This window comes from Periplaneta americana, chromosome 11 (genome assembly GCF_040183065.1).
Source record: "Periplaneta americana isolate PAMFEO1 chromosome 11, P.americana_PAMFEO1_priV1, whole genome shotgun sequence".
NCBI classification, from domain to species: Eukaryota; Metazoa; Arthropoda; class Insecta; order Blattodea; family Blattidae; genus Periplaneta; species Periplaneta americana.
The window spans coordinates 179,760,078-179,777,270 of record NC_091127.1 but is presented as its reverse complement, the minus strand read 5'-3'; the positions used below and the strand labels follow the sequence as shown (position 1 = coordinate 179,777,270).

At 36.9% G+C, this 17,193-nt stretch overlaps 1 protein-coding gene across 1 annotated transcript in view; it reads right to left on the bottom strand.

Annotated features, from left to right (window-relative positions):
* The window catches only part of LOC138708580 (uncharacterized), a 48,217-nt gene that overhangs the window by 13,794 nt on the left and 17,230 nt on the right, over nt 1–17,193 (bottom strand). The window contains exons 6-9 of the mRNA XM_069838698.1: nt 15,480–15,750; nt 8,247–8,306; nt 6,263–6,446; nt 293–384 (exon numbers count right to left, since the gene is read on the bottom strand). Coding sequence (XP_069694799.1) covers nt 293–384; nt 6,263–6,446; nt 8,247–8,306; nt 15,480–15,750 — 607 coding nt within the window. The remainder of the gene's footprint in view (nt 1–292; nt 385–6,262; nt 6,447–8,246; nt 8,307–15,479; nt 15,751–17,193) is intronic.

The following is a 17,193-nucleotide window of genomic DNA, read 5'->3' as shown; positions in this document are numbered from 1 at the left end:
CGGATTTTTAGGTATTACCACAGTCTAATATATATAGTCACGAAGCTCAATATGTAGTAAATATGCATCCATAGATAGTTGCTAACCACTCGGATCGCTCATATCGCCTCATTACAGACAATGCGAAATAGTACCGACACAGTCTATTGTTCCTAGCACCCTCACAACTCAAGCTTCGTGACTGTATATACTAGACTGTGATCTTACTCTGCTTTCTCCCATGCCTTATTTTTTTTTTAACTTAGCCGAGGTTAGAAACAGCTTAAACATTTATACATCGATCTGGACTTACCCAGGAAGTCTGTCTGGCCATACAATTCACTACGCCGACTGGTTATGAACTGCATGTTTTTGAAGGAGACAGACAATCTAGCAACATTCAGACTGCAACAAACATGAAGTACAAATATTATCAGAAAAATGTTACACACCATGGAATATGTAATGCACATGGCAATTCAAAATGATGGATCCGATTTCAGTAATTTATTGTGTGAAATCTAATGAACGTATTGAATTGTGAGACGTGTGCTTCGAAAGGTAATTTTTTTAAGTTTAGTTTCCCAGTATTGGTTCCACTTTCGCCCGCAAGGAGTCAGCAGCAGAGCAGTGAAGGAAAGTGGCGTTGACTGGAGAACATAAATCCTTCTGCGTACTTGATTATACAAACTCACACGACTTGGACTACCAACACAATTCACACGGTGAATATCTGACTTCATAAGAAATAGGACGGCACAAATCAAAATCAACGAACATCTGTCAACTGAACTGACTATATTCAGTGGCGTCCCACAGGGCACGGTCCTTCCACAGGCTCTATTCAATCTCTATGTAACAGATATCCCGATACCACAAGACAACAACGTTAGACTAGAACAATTCGCCGATGACGTCATCTACACATCCACATCCTACAGAATTAATATAGCGAGGCGGAACATCAACACCACACTGCAAACTCTATCAACATGGCTTAGACAGTGGAGACTGGTAGTCAATGTTGATAAATCTCAGGCCATGTTGATTAAGAAACAAAAATGTCCTTTGGACGCTAGAGCAAGATGTCCTATCCTGATCAATAACACCTCAATTCCCTACAAACGTCACCTCAAATATCTAGGCGTCACCTTCAACTATAAACTCAACCTCACGAGTCATATTTAACAGGTCCGGAAAAAAATTAAAATTACACTGAACAACAAGAATTTTGCTCCGACTTAAAACAATGTGTCCCTTGCGGTCTGATGTGCGCTGAATCCGAAAATGCATCTCTTTTCTTCGTATCACGTAAGGTTTTTAAGATATACTATGATTTCACTTTTCGATAAGCACTCCCCCAGGAAACATCTGGCGCTGGTTGGGGATATAAACCAAAACAAAAGCTAATGTATTTTATGAGTTTATGACTTATTTACGGTATATTGTGGTTGTTGGCATGTTATTTTGTATTTCTAATACATAAACAGATATTGGTCCCTTCTATTAAGTTCATAACAGTTCAAAGTTATGCAATGAACAAACAAGGGTGTGGTTTTCAGTATTTAAAGGAAAAGTTTACCAGTTTGAGTGAAGGCAAATCAAAAAAGGGCATTTTCATCGGTCCACAAATTCACAATGTTATGGTTGACCCTTTGTTTGAGGAAAACTTTCCGTTACAGAAAGAATGGCATGGCGCGCTTTCAAAGACGTTTGCTCAAATTTCCTTGGAAATTCTAGGGCAGAGAATTACATACAACTTGTTGTGGAAATCATGTTAAGAGCATATGACAAAATGGAGTGTAATATGTCTCTCAAAATAAACTTTTTACATTCTTTTTTGGATTTCTTTCCTCCTAACTTTGAAGCGGTAAACGACGAGCTTGGGGAAAGATTTCATCAAGAAATATCTGAAATGGAAAGGCGATATAAAGGAAGATCATCATCCAGCATGCTTTCAGACTATTGTTGGTTCCCTGTAAAATACAGTCCGGGTCTAGTTATACCAGAAAATTATTTTAAATGTAAATTCAAATTCCGAGATTTTTCTCATTATATGCATGAAAATTTTTATTGTTGTTGTGTTTTGAACTATGTTACATCATTTTTGTATCCAGTACACATTTTTAAAATATTATGAGGAATTTTGAATCCCTAGTGTGTTGTAATTATTTTTAAAGTATTATGAGGAATTTTGAATCCCTAGTGTGTTGTAATTTTATCAGTAGCAGAGAAAAATTAAAAACAAATAAGTTTTGTCATAAAAAATTTCATTCATTTTCCCCGGAAAATGGTACGTGATGAGGCAATTTGGATTTTAAATTCAGATTTAGGGCACACGTATTAGTAATATTCACCTATTTTTATTTCGGAGCAAGACAAAAAGTAAAAATTTGTTGTTCAGTGTTATCATTACCACTATTGTACAGGATAGCAGACAGAGGACCAAAAAAACTCAGGTTGCCAAGCCAACACCACATTTATGATCTACAAGACAATAATCCGCCCGTCCATCCTGTACGCATCCCAACTATACACAAGACTTTCCACATCCTTTATGTCACAACTCTGTGCTACAGAAAGAAGATTAGCTAGAAAAGTATTTAACCTTCCCCGGAATATCCATAACCAAACCGTATGCGACGTCACCAGAATTCAACCCATCTCCCAGTATATCATCCAGAAGAATATCAAATATGTCTACAAAGCTCTCCAAAAACTATTCATACAACATTCCTTCCTAACTCCTCCCAATACTAACCCTCCCACCACTGTGATAAACTCCTTCTTCAATGAGAAAATCGTCCACCCTAAGAGAAAAACCGTTTCAATATCGTCCACCCTAAGAGAAAAACCGTTTCAATATCGTCCACCCTAAGAGAAAAACCGTTTCAATGTGTCATGTAGCTTTGGTATAAGTTCGTTAAGAACTAGCAATACTGTAGGAATCCCAAACAAACGACTCCAGACTATTCATTCACCAAAACTAACACCAAATAACAGACAAAAGCTTAAGTAATGCCACAGCTGCAGATGCGCCTGCAAAGAGCCACAATCCATTCTTTCCTGCCGCACAAGTTGATCAAACCTCTATAAAATACACACACCCCGGCCTGAAGAGGGCATATAAGGCCTAAAACAGGCATACTATGACAGCAAAGCACAAGCAAAAAGAAATTATCACGTAAACGTAAACTGTATGGCGGGTTCTGCGGAAACGTTTACGACTGAAACCCTACCCCTTGCAACCCGTTCAAGCCTTAAAAGACACAGACTATACTTTGCGAGCGTCCTGCGTTGATCTCCTCGCACTAATGAAAGAGGATGGGTTCTCTGTAAAGTTAATTTTCAGTGATGAAGTGGTTTTCCACCTTTCAGGCAAAGTGAATAGCGTTCGGGAGCACCTCAATGGGGCATTGCATCAACGATGGATAGGCCGTGCATGTGTGAGGGATGACATCTGCTTCGTTTTCTACCCGATTTGACACCATCTGATTTCTTCATGTGGGGTTTTGTAAAGGATTCATGTTTACGTAGCACCACTTCCAACGACACTGGACGACCTGCGCTACCGCACCACAGAAGCCATTGCTGATTGACCGTGACCTGCTACTAAGGGTTTGGCAGGAGATTGACTATCGGCTTGATGTGTGTCGTGTTACGCAGAGTGTCCACATAGAACACTTATGATGTGTCTGAAGAAAACTTTGAAAGTTTACCTTTCGAAGCACACGTCTCACAATACGATATATTCATTAGATTCCACGCAATAAAATGATTGAAATCGGGTCCATCATTTTGACTTGTCCTGAATAATCAGACTTTTTTTCTTTCTTAACGATAGTCGCGAGTAGTTATGTTACCCATGAAGTAAAGAGTATGTGCATATTTTGTGTGAAATATAAGTAATTTGTCATATTCTTTTAAGCAAATTTTCTTCAATTTGAGATTTTACTTATAATTTTTACCGTTTACGCAGTGGTGCCAGGCTTGAGTTATTTTTAAATTTGCTTTTGATTAACTTTACATGCGTAATTTTCGTCACAGCATACAAAAAGGTTCATCATTTAGGTCTATTCTGATTCAGGTAGACAGAAATGTAGGTCGTTACACTGCTCTTAACATAAAATATTTGTAACCTCCTGGGTCCTGGATTATAGATGGCCTAGATTATACTCCATACATGCATTTAGTTTAAAATTTGCTACTAGGTGCAATCGTTATCGATCATTAATTCTTTTCTGTGCTTATCAAGCTCCTGACATCTCTTGGGAATTTTTCCTCATTTCAGTGACTTTTTTGAAGTGTAGAATTATATTGAACTTCAAAAATAAAACAAGAAAGTTTCAGGACTCAGGAGGTTAAATAAATGACACCAACCATTTTAACTCTTCCTGGCTTTGAAGATAATTTTGCTTCATTTGCTTATTTGGTATCGTAATGTGGTATTGAACAAATATAGAAAAAGAGGTGACCATACGAAATAAATATGACTTCTCGTGCAGCAGAATATCATAGTCATAGATTTTATATTAGTGAAAATAGTATTCTTATGTCTCAGAGTTTTAATAGAAGAATTGAGTAGAATCAGTTAGATTAATATAAAATCATGAGCAGCATTTTCGCGAAAACAAAAAAATTAGGAAAATATGACATCATTTAACATATAAAGATGTTTTTATTCAAAATCGACGACATAACATTACTAGAACAATGGTAAAATAAGCATACTGGTCAAAGCAAACGTGTTTACTGTAAGGAAGCCTGCCTCACTGTGGCATTTCCCTTGAATGAACTAAGCTTACACTTTCTCCTGTGAGACTGAGATATCTGATGGGACTAATATTGATCAGTTATGTCAGTTCCTATTCAGAACGAAAAGTTACACTTATTCGGCACATATTTCAGCACATTTAAAGGACGACATTAAAATTCTTTCAATAATTTATCATTATAATACACTGCTCTGTTAAATTAACTGAGCATATTGGAAATTATCTCAACCGCTTTTCCAAAACACGCTATGATATGTTTCATATAAAAAAAATGTTATATCGAAAAGGAAGCAAAAACGAGCAACATTGTATTAAACATTATGTTTGAAATATCTCAAAGAATAACACCCTGAAATAAATTATTTCACTTCGTTTCACTCTGTATATCATTGTCTACCCTTGTCCCTACCTATCTATCTCCTGTCTGTTTGTCTCTATCTATCTATCTATCTATCTATCTATCTATCTATCTATCTATCTATCTATCTATCTATCTATCTATCTATCTATCTATCTATCTATCTGCAAATCTAGTCTTTCAGGTGAAGCTCCCTGTAAAGCAGATTTGAATAATTTCAAGGGAAAAATTGTTCCGGGGCCGGGTATCGATCCCGGGACCTCTGGTTGAACGTACCAGCGCTCTACCACTGAGCTACCCGGGAACTCCACCCGACACCGTCTCAACTTTTTCTATTTATATCCACACAACTCGCGTGGGCTGACGAAACGCCAGAGACCCACAACGAGTGCACACAATCTCTGTGTGACTTGGAATTGTGGTTTTTTGTTAACGTATACAGTAATATATGTATTATGCAAATCTAGTCTTTCAGGTGAAGCTCCCTGTAAAGCAGATTTGAATAATTTCAAGGGAAAAATTGTTCCGGGGCCGGGTATCCAAGTCACACAGAGATTGTGTGCACTCGTTGTGGGTCTCTGGCGTTTCGTCAGCCCACGCGAGTTGTGTGGATATAAAGGGAAAAGTTGAGACGGTGTCGGGTGGAGTTCCCGGGTAGCTCAGTGGTAGAGCGCTGGTGCGTACAACCAGAGGTCCCGGGATCGATACCCGGCCCCGGAACAATTTTTCCCTTGAAATTATCTATCTATCTATCTATCTATCTATCTATCTATCTATCTATCTATCTATCTATCTATCTATCTATCTATCTATCTATCTATCTATCTATCTATCTATCTATCTATCTATCTATCTATCTATCTATCTATCTACCTACCTATCTATCTATCACACCCTGAAATAAATTAGTTTATTTCGTTTCACTCTGTATAGCCTATCATTGTCTACCCTTGTTCCTACCTACCTATCTGACTGTCTGTCTACCTATCCAAAATAAAAGATAGAAAATTAATCTCAGAAATAATTCTTAGTACTATATGTAAGATTTTTTCAGTAATTTGCTGTTTATTATTAATATTGTGTAATAAGGTGTAAGTCTTTGTTTTGCACATCATTTAAAGTGTTACTGTTACAATTATGATGATATTACCCCGAAGGCGTCAGATTCAGAGACTTCACAGGGATGAGCGTTCGCCAGTCGAAGTCTGCTTGAGAGGTTTCGGCGTCGTAGTAGAGCACAGTACAGGCCTGCAGGCAATCGCAGTCACTGAGGCTGCTTATTGGGTTGTCCTGCTGTTGCAAACCTTGTTCTATTTCCCGCACCAACACTTGATCTAATAGCAGAATTGTTATTGTTAAGCACTGTGACGAAACTATCTCATTCACATTTCTGTGGTTCCAAGGCAAAATGTGATGTCATTTCTTGCAGTTTTTCAGAAGCGAGTATTTAAAATTTGAATGACTGTATAGAACAGCGCTGGGCATAAAGGCGAAGGGAAATGGAAAGGAGATACGTCCGCTCGTGTCCCTTTCGCTTACATCGCTTCAGAAACAAACACATAGTAAAGCACTGTGCGTCATTGGTGTATTTTAGCCGACCAGCGAGAGCCGAAAGTTATGATGGCTGCTTTATACAATCCGTCACTCATCAATGCTTGTCTTCAGGTACACTCGTATCGGTCCGATACATAACTGTCCCTGCCGGGGAAGGTGAAGTGGGGAGTTAAGGGGTAATATGCAGTGAAACAATCGAGTTATTTACGCCCGGGCCTGCTATAAAACTATAGTGGTCATGTTTCATAATAACGGGTTAGAGAAAAAATAATAGAGATGCATATAATATTTTGTCACAATAAACATATCAACAAGATGCACAACATATCGTGAAATCTCATTTTCGCCAGAAACTCACATCACATTTTTCCTTGGAACATTATATTTAGCAACTCACATGAATACAATATTAATGTACAGCGTACATGCCTACACAATTATTAGGATTCCAATTGAAAAAAAAAAATAACTGTCACGAAGGTAACACATACTTCATTATGCATCATAGCAACAATGAAGTTCTTTATCATGTTATCTTTTTTTTTCATAAGACATGCCTAATGAAGCCATTAGCTTATACGGACCCAAATAAAAAGCCAACATTCATTTTCTCGATTACGCAATGAAGTCATTCTCTATAGCCTAATCGCAAAATTAAAATTTGATTTATCTATAAATTGTACGGCTTAAATAGGCTAAATATACAATGTAATCAACTTTAATGTATTTACATTAAATAACTCAAAGTATAGACCTAATGTAATTATTTCTAATATTTGAAATACTTTTTATGTTTATATTTGTATTTTTTTTTTTTTTTGTATTTTGTAAAGAAATGGGCCATTTTTCACTAATTAGTAATTTGTAATTATTACTACTTACCTAGCTTCGCCTGAGACCTAGTGGGATTTTGACAAAATATGCAATGTAAAGTGTAGTCTAACGTTTTTTTTTTCATAAAGGATTTTTTAAATTACCAGAATTGCATCAAAATACCTTTCCTTAGTACTATACCATGTTATAAATATCTATATATGCAGTAACTAATATTTGCGTCATTATGACAGTTATCTTTAAATAACTTGGAAACGATTAGAGTTATCTCAAAACAGATTGCACCGTTGTTTTTTTTTTCAGAAAACTTCACATGATTTTGAATACCTACATGACCTCCTTTCCATTTAAAATTTCAAAGTTGGATCCAAAATGGCGGCTTTTGAGACAGCTGTGTGCTAGAATCGAATGTGTCACTGGTAGAGCATTTGGTCTTACAAATACTGGTAACATCTATAGTAATCGAAAATCAAGCATATGGAAGATATTTATATGATTCCAGACTTTTGATTTATACCTGTAGTATAAATTCTGATATTATATGGCGAAATGGCAGAAATATGTCACGGGTAAACAAATCTATTCCAACATCATCTTCGTTTATTAAGGACTTCAACTTGAACTTCTCATATATCTTAAATCCAGGTCTCGGAAATGGAAAAGATAGTCATTTGGTGGCAATGAATCATTAATCAGCTGTTTCTAACATATGTTATGAAAGTAATAATGACTATTTTAATACATACCCCGAGCCTCGTTCATACAATCAATTTTTCCAGATCCGCAGATTGGCATGGTTTTGTCACCTGTGTAACAAGACAAACACAATTGTGACGATTTTAAATTATATGAAGTGATCAAATCACTCATAATGAAGATGGCAAGAGCAAACGCACTATAACATTGATGGGTAAGGGAAGAATTATTCTAGGATGAAAAACCTGCAGTGAAGAAAACGTTAATATTAAATGCATTTTCGCATCCTTACGTACTTAATCGGCCATTGTTATTCCAGCGCGCGCTATCCACTATGCAGTCGTACAGGGAACGAAAGTAACATAATACATTCGAAAAAAATGTCATGCTCTTGTGTTCCGAACTGTTTACAGATATCTGAAAAAGGTGCATATTTGTTTTCTCTGTTACAAGGCGAAAGAAATAAAGAAAAAGGAAAGAAGTAATTATAAATATGAAAAGGAACGAGCATACACTAATTGTGAAATTAATGAATTACTGTATCTTGGTATTTCTTTTTTAAAAATGTGGGCCCCAAAATGTTTTTCTAAAACTAATCTAGAATTTAAGTTTGTGCAGCAATAATATTTGTACATAAAACAAATGAAAATATCAGGAAAAAAATTAAAATTTCACCATCTTCTCTGTTTAACACCAAACATTTCTGAATTCATTCCTAATTTCTATTTGCCAGAATGTCACAATATAACTGTTAAAGTTCTGAATTCATTCTTCGGAACAAGATTGTATTGTTTGGTTTGATTGGAAAATTCAAAGAAAAGCCGTAGAATTCCTATTGAATGCGGAAACCAAAGAGGGGGCACGAGGAATGCAGTTGGAAGTGTTTAGATTTATTGTTATTCTTTATTTGCAACATTGATGTTTTCATTTATTACTTGTAATTTATGTTGCTGTAATACCTATAATTGTAATGTGTAGGAAGGACTGTATTGAACACTTAAATGTGTATTTACGTTGTAATAATTATTATTAAATGAAGTTTTAGTTTTTGTTCATTAGTATGTTCACTGACAATTATATTCTAAAATACTCGTATATTAAGATCCTTTTGAAACTTTTTCCCTTAAAATTAAACATATCTGAGTTCTACTTTAAATGTTCCTATCCCAAGAGTGTTGAAATGGAATAACAATGGCGGTCGACTCGGTGATTGCACTACTCTACTCATCACGGATTCTGGGTCCTTAAGAGGCTATAACGCCACGGATTATTTATTACCTGTTATTGTAGACGTTTGTCACTGCAAGGTGTGACATATCTGATCATTTCCGATTTCATAAATCTAACCATAATTTTTTCTTCGTCTCACCCTAGATCATATATACCCAGATTGCTCGGCCTTATAGGCTTTGACGGTAACAGCTTTTGTCAGGTTCACTAAGCTGCCATCTAGTTACATAAGAAGTCACGTCATAACACCCATTTGAATTGCATTAGCGATTGTACTGCCATCTCGTGTTCGTTTACGGCGGACGGGTGGCGATCCTGGCGGTTTTTCTCTTCAAAGTGCTATCGATTTTAACATAGGGATGAACTATCTGTTATATATATGATCGATGGTCTCACTAATATGATAGCATTTGTTTTGTTATGCGTGTATCATTTAAGTTACCCAAGCGGATTTTTCAGTTAATCGGAGTCCCTTTTAGACCAGTGGTTCCTAACCTTTTCGATACACGGCATCCTTGTGATGTATTAAAACCACGAGGCATCTCTGTATACTTTCCTACCCCCGCCCCAAAATTCAGAAAATCTAGGTATACGTTTTTAATTAAAGTTCAAATAAATTCTTACATTACTGATTTCACTCATTTATTGAAAGATATAACAAACACCAAAATAAAAAATACCAATACAGTTTTCAAAAATAGTGGTCTACAATGAAATTCACTCAAATAAGTTCTGTTTTATTTACGTGAGACTCGAGATTGATGCTTAAAACACAAATATTTGATATCAGGCTGAACACGCATATCGTCCTCAAAGCTCTGCAGTCTATTTCTTGCTCTGGAGTTTATTGTCACCATAGCAGAGAATGCTTGCTCACACAGGTATGAAGCTTTCTTCGCTAGGTTAGGATACTCCTCTGTCAGTTCAAGCCAAAAGCAACCACTGTTGCCTCGCTCTTATTAAATTTGATTTTGATTGTGCAATCAGCGCAGAGATTAATGAATTCATCTCGTTCGTCAGATGTGAAATCTATTTTCTCCACATAGTTTGCCAAATCAATGGTGATACAATCCAAACAAGATTCTCGGTGGAAAGAGATGGAAAGTACAAATCTATTGCATCTTGCATTCTTGATAAGTGATTAAGGATGAGGTCTTTAAGTCTTCCCAGTAAAGTACAGATGTATTGCATCTTGTATTCTTGATAAGTGATTAAAGATGAGGTCTTTCAGCCTTTTGCCAGATTAGGAAAAGATGAAAAATTTGACAGATCTCCTTTCTGAACTGCAAACTTCCAAGAACCAAGCTTTCCCTTAAAATCTTTGAATTTATTGGATGAAGAAATTATTATTTCCTTTTGCCCCTGAATTGAAACATTCAGCTCATTCAGATTATTAAACACATATGTCAAATATGATATTTTAAACACCATGAATCATTTAGTAGCAGTGCAAAAAATGTGTCATGATTTTCCTCCTTAAAAAAAGTTTTTATTCTTCTTTGAATTGGAGAAATCGGTTCAGTACACAATCTCTTGATAACCACTTCACTTCTGTGTGCAATATTAATTAGGTGTGAGCTGCACCCATTTCGCTACATAACTGCTCAAAAATCCTACAATTCATAGGTCAAGTTTTGATGTAGTTAACAATTTTCACAATATGGTTGAAAACTACTGTACAGTTAGCTCTCGACCACAAGCTTTCGCAACTAATGCCTCTCTGTGCAAAAAGCAGTGAATTGTTATGATGGATGAATTGTCATTCAAAACTCGGGCAGTAGAACCTTTATATTTCCCACAAATCGATGGTGCACCATCCGTACGTATTCCACAACAGTCTTTCCATAAAAGATTATGGTCATTTAGGTAGGCGGTAACAGAAACGAAAATATCGTGGCCAGTGGTTGTAGTCTCCAGCATTCTACAGAATGGAAACTGCTCAGTAATTTCTGTATCGTGAATAAATCTAATAAACCTAAGGAGTTGTGCTTTGTTACTAGTGTTAGTACTCTCATCCACTTGCAAAGCAAATTTGCTATGAGATATTACTTTCTTTACGACTTGTTCATTTATGTTGGATGACATCTCATAATTCTCCGGCTGATTGTATTGTTGGAGAGGGGAACTTTCGAAATTTGATTTCTAGCGTCTTCACCAAATATTGTTTCAACTATAATTGTAGATACAGGGCGAATAATTTCCTCGCAAACAGTGTAAGGTTTCGTTTTTTGAACTGTCAGTTCTGATATTTTAAACAAGGCTTCAAGAGAGTGTCAGCTATAGTAATTCTTTTAACTGTTCTTTCTTCTGTTCTTCTACCAGACGTGAAAAATAGGATAAACTTTTCTGCGATTCACCAGGATGCTTGATACTAAGATGCTTATTTAGCTTGCTAGGAACCATGATCTGATTACTGTTTCCCCACAAACTACATACACAGGGGGAGGGTTTTCCTGGTCCTTGTTCCATGAAAATCCATATGCCAAGTAATTGTCCAAATATATCTCTTTCTTTACTTTCTCCTGATTTTTATTGTCGTTTTTTGAGTTTGACGATGTAGAAGAAATTTTTTAGGTTCACGCAAGCAGTAGATGCAGACTGTTCACATTCACTGTCTTGGAATTTGTGTTTCTTCACAATGAACTTATCAATAGCAAACAGTGAAACAACATAATCGTAAGATGTTTGACGGTGTAGGAGAAATTTTAAGGTTCACGCAAGCAGCAGATGCAGACTGTTCACAGTCGCTGTCCTAGAATTTGTGTTTCTTTACAATGAACTTATCAATAGCAAACAGTGAAACAACACAATGGTAAGATGTTTTCAGCCACCGGCGTGGCTAAGTCGATTAAGGCGCTTGCCTGCCGGTATGGAGTTGCGCTCGGGCGCAGGTTCGATCTCCGCTTGGGCTGATTACTTGGTTAGGTTTTTTCCGAGGTTTTCCCCAACCATAAGGTAAATACCAGGTAATCTACGGCGAATCTTCGGCCTCATCTCGCCAAATACCATCTCGCTATCACCAATCCCATCAACGCTAAATAACCTAATAGCTGATACAGCGTCGTTAAATAACCAACTTAAAAATATGTTTTCATTTATGCTCAGTCGAAACTTCGAGTATATTCGTGAATGATTATATTGCCATCTGCTGGACGTGAGAGTAACTTTATCCATCCTCAGGAACAAGTGCATCGATCTGTATTACCATCTGTCGGGCGTGTGAGTAATTAATTCAGTGTTTTAAATGTTTTTCTGATGTTTACTTTTAAATGTGTTGATTAAATATTTTGTTCAGCTTTAAATTAGTTTCTTCTTTGTTATTTAATTGTAATAATGATCGCAATATAATGATGACTATTCGTTCTTCATTAATTTCAGGATATAAAGCCAGGTATTAATTTTATAGTAGTCTGAGTGGGCCGCAGATGTATTATTGAATCGATGGTACAGAATAAAATTGAAATAAAATCCCCCCCCAAAGTATCTCGCGGCATCATCAAGTGCCGTGGCACATCGGTTGGGAACCACTGTTCTAGACGACCGATTATATGAAACATATTACCTTCATGCCATATGCTATCTACTACCTTACATCCTTCATCAGGTATAGTAATGTAATTACTGAGATTTGTATTTGAGAAATTTTTATTTGCAATGAATTCATGGCTCACAGTAATACATTAGTGAAGTACCAGTCTTTACTTTATACCAGGCATAGCAAAATGTTACAAATTCATGACCCAATATAAATACTACCCGCTACACACAAAGTGAAGATAGGAGGTGAGGAGCATCGTTCGCAGTAAGCTAGACAGCAGATGTGGTTAGTAATCGTCACTACTTTCCGTGTTCATAACAAAGAAATAACAAGAGAAAGAAGGAATGAATATCTTTTTAGGAGTACAGTATTTTCAATTAATATTAGAGAAGAAAAATTCACTCCGGAGCCGGGGATCGAACCCGGGTCCTTGGTTCTACGTACCAAGCGCTCTCACCATTGAGCTACGCCGAGCATATATGCCCAACTTGGAGTCAGGCCACAAAGGGAAAAACGCTGGAGGAGGGGAGTTCGATCCGGTGCTCTGGATTGGACTTCGGCGTAGCTCAATGGTGAGAGCGCTTGGTACGTAGAACTAACAAGCCGGGTTCGATCCCCGGCGCCGGAGCGAATTTTTCTCCTCTAATATTGTTACCATAATAGATATATTTTGTAGGACCAAAAAAAATAATAATCTTTAGTTAAAAATATATATATATATATATAATTTTCACCTGCATTCTTTTATTTTTATTACAATATTTCCATTCGGTAAGATCTCAAAATTAGGGGTTACCTCATAAGTAGCCACTGTCAAAGACTGACATCTGTTAAGTGTATCTTTCTTTTTTAATATGATTAATTTAAAAAAAAATATGTTCACAAATATACGTAGAACCGAACATACCTAGATGCAATTGTAGCAGCAAATGATTTAAGACGTGTATATTTAGAGGAGTCAATATTTTCAAATACATCTATACTAACACAAACATTATGCTTGCTTTTCACAAAGGTATCATTTTGGAGATCTTCAACCTCAAATTGTAAGCCTGGTCGTACCTTCAGAATGGGTGTGCTAAAAGGATTTGCAAATAGAAAGAAATCATTTTCCATTTGTTTAAAATCACAAACCCTTCTAGCTCTAAATTCTGAAAGTAATGTTTCCAGGATGTCGCAGTATTTATCTATTCTTGAATCAGAAACATTTGAAAGTGACTGCAGACTAGAAAAATGATGAAACTCATTTTCTTTCAGTTGCACTTTCCAAATATTTATCATAATGGAAAAAGATTTCACCGCGTCATACATGTCAACTAGCCTATGTTCTGATCACGTCCTTAAAGTCGGCAGTTTAGTTCCTTCAGCTGTTCAGAAATATCTGTTATGAACGCCAAATCACTATTCAGATAGTACTGGATAACAGAATGAGCCACTGCTGACAGTACAGACAACGCTAGAGGAAGGGGTTCAGCGCGGAGAGGGATGCTGTCACGTGGAACTTACGTCAGAATTCAGGCGCTGTTTCACGAAACACAATTTTGCGATGCCTGCTTTATACAATTTCAGCTGCATGTCTCTGAGTTTTTTTTAACATTTATACGAACAGAACTCAGAATACTTTAATTCTTGTAATAAAGTAATAACAGAAAGAGAATTCGGATTATAGGAGACATAATACAGAGTGGACCGCTCGAATGTACCTAATTTCAATTGTATGTGACTGGTGAACGGTTGAAGATAGAACCTTACGGTAACGTTTATATGAAAGGAAAACTCAACAAGTTACGAATCCTGTCGGTAGATGGTGCACAGACACGGTTTCTTTTCGTAGATTGTATCGATTGTCAAAATGGCGACACCGCAGATGAAAACGCAAACTGTGTTGTGGTATGCGGAGTTTAAATCAATTGTTAGAGTTCAAAGGGAGTATCGGCGAGTGTTTAACCATGATGCTCCAACTGCTAAAAGCATTAAGAAGTGGCACGATACATTTTTAGCTACAGGATCTACAGGATCGGTGTTGAAGAAGCATGGTGGTGGTCGTAGAACATCCGACGAAATGGTTGCAAATGTTCAAGCCGCGTATGAGCGAAGCCCACGGAAGTCATTAAGAAGAGCTTCGCGGGAACTTCAAGTACCAAAATCAACATTGCAACGAATTTTCCACAAACGTCTCAAACTGTATGCATACAAAGTGCAGTTAATGCAACGTCTGGAGCCGGATGACAAACCCAAACGAGTCGTGATCTTCGGAAGCGCATCACAGAGGCTATTGAGAGCATTCCAGAATACATGCTCCAACGTGCTTGGCAAGAAATCGTTCATCGCCTCGATATCGTCACAGTGACAGCTGGAGCTCACGTAGAGATATGGTGATGTGCATATCGAAACTTGTTGAGTTTTCCTTTCATATAAACGTTACTGTAGGTTTCTATCTTCAGCCGTTTACCAGTCACATACAATTGAGATTAGGTACATTCGTGCGGTCCACTCTGTATAGAGAGATACTCACGTGGCATGTGGAACGCCACACAGCCGCACATGCGCAGAGTGAAGTTTGTAAGACATTCGAGTGCGCAATTGTTCTGCGTGTATACCCTGAAGAATCGTAGATGTCGCTCCGACGGGAAGTAGCATTGTCGACGTTGCGGAGAATATTGACGCAACCCTTCACTAGTAGTCATCATTCCTGGGTTGACCCTCACAACCAGTTCCTGGTTCAGAGGCACTCGCAGGTACTGCTCTCGGACTCGAGGCATCTCGGCAGGACTGTGAAGAAGAACCTGCAAAATATAATTAAAGAAACTAATACTGAAAGTAACAAGTAAATTAATTCAGAAAAAAATAACTACTAAATTGCAAACAAGAGTTTCGGACTGGCAGATTATATTACATGAATACTAAAGCCAGTTTCCTTAGTCCAACACTGTAATGAGTGTGTGGACGGGGTTTATACAATGCAGCACGTACCCTTCTGTACAGACCCTGTTCACAATCGCAACAAATAACGCGCACTAAAAGGTCACTCTACAACAGGTTCCTTACTCCCTTACACATGAGCGACTTTTAGCCGCCAAGGTCGACTGCAAAAAGCTGTTGCTTTACACACGAGCGCTCAACCCGACGGCAGATCGACTGCAGCCGCCGCGACCGGCGATAGCGTTTTCTGCTTATACACGGACGACTTTTAGCCGCCAATGTCGACGACACACAGTGGTCCAAAACGTAAATCTAGCTGGACATAATTAATAACTTTTCTTTATTTAACAGATTATCGTGTAACTTTGTAGAGTAGCTACAAGTAGTACTTTTGTTTTGTATACAAACTCTGATTCTGTTTGTATAAACGAAACTACCCGCTATAAGGGGTGCATTTAGAGAAAATTAATAACTTTTCTTCTATTTAACAGATTTTCATTAAACTTTGTACAGTAGTTACAGGTAGTATATTTGTTTTGTATACAAACTCTGATAATCTTTTTTATAAGGGAAACTACCCCTTATGAGGTGCATATACAGACAATTAATAACTTTTCTCCTATGTAACAGATTTTCAGAAAACTTTGTGCAATAGTTTCGGGTAGTATATTTGTTTTGTATACAAACTGATTACGTTGTTACAAGGGAAACTACCCCTTATTGGGGTGTATTTATAGAAAAATTATTAACTTTTCTCCTAACAGATTTTAATGAAATGTTGTGCAGAAGTTATAGGTTGTATATTTGTTTTGTGTACAAACGCCGATTACGTTTGTATAAGGGAAACTACCTCTTATAGGGGCTGCAGTTAGAGAAAAATTAATAAATATTAATAACTTTTCTCCTGTGTAACAGATTTTCATGAGACTTTGTGCGGTAGTTACAGGTAGTATATTTCTCTTGTATAGAAACTGAGGTTACGTTTGAAGCAAACTACCCTTATAAGGGGTGCATTTAGAATAAATTAATAACTTTTCTCCTATCTACCTGATTTTCATTAAACTTTGTACAGTAGTTATAGGTAATATATTATTTGTTTTGTATACAAACTCTCATTACACTTGTGTAAAAGAAACTGTCCCTTGTAGGGCTGAATTTAGGTAAAATTAGTAGCTTTCTCATACTAAACAGACTTTCATCAAAATTGTACAGAAGTTAAGATAACATATTTGTTTTGTATACAGGCTGTAGGTAATTATATTTGTGTAAAGGAAACTACTCCATTATAGGGGCGAATTTATAAAAAT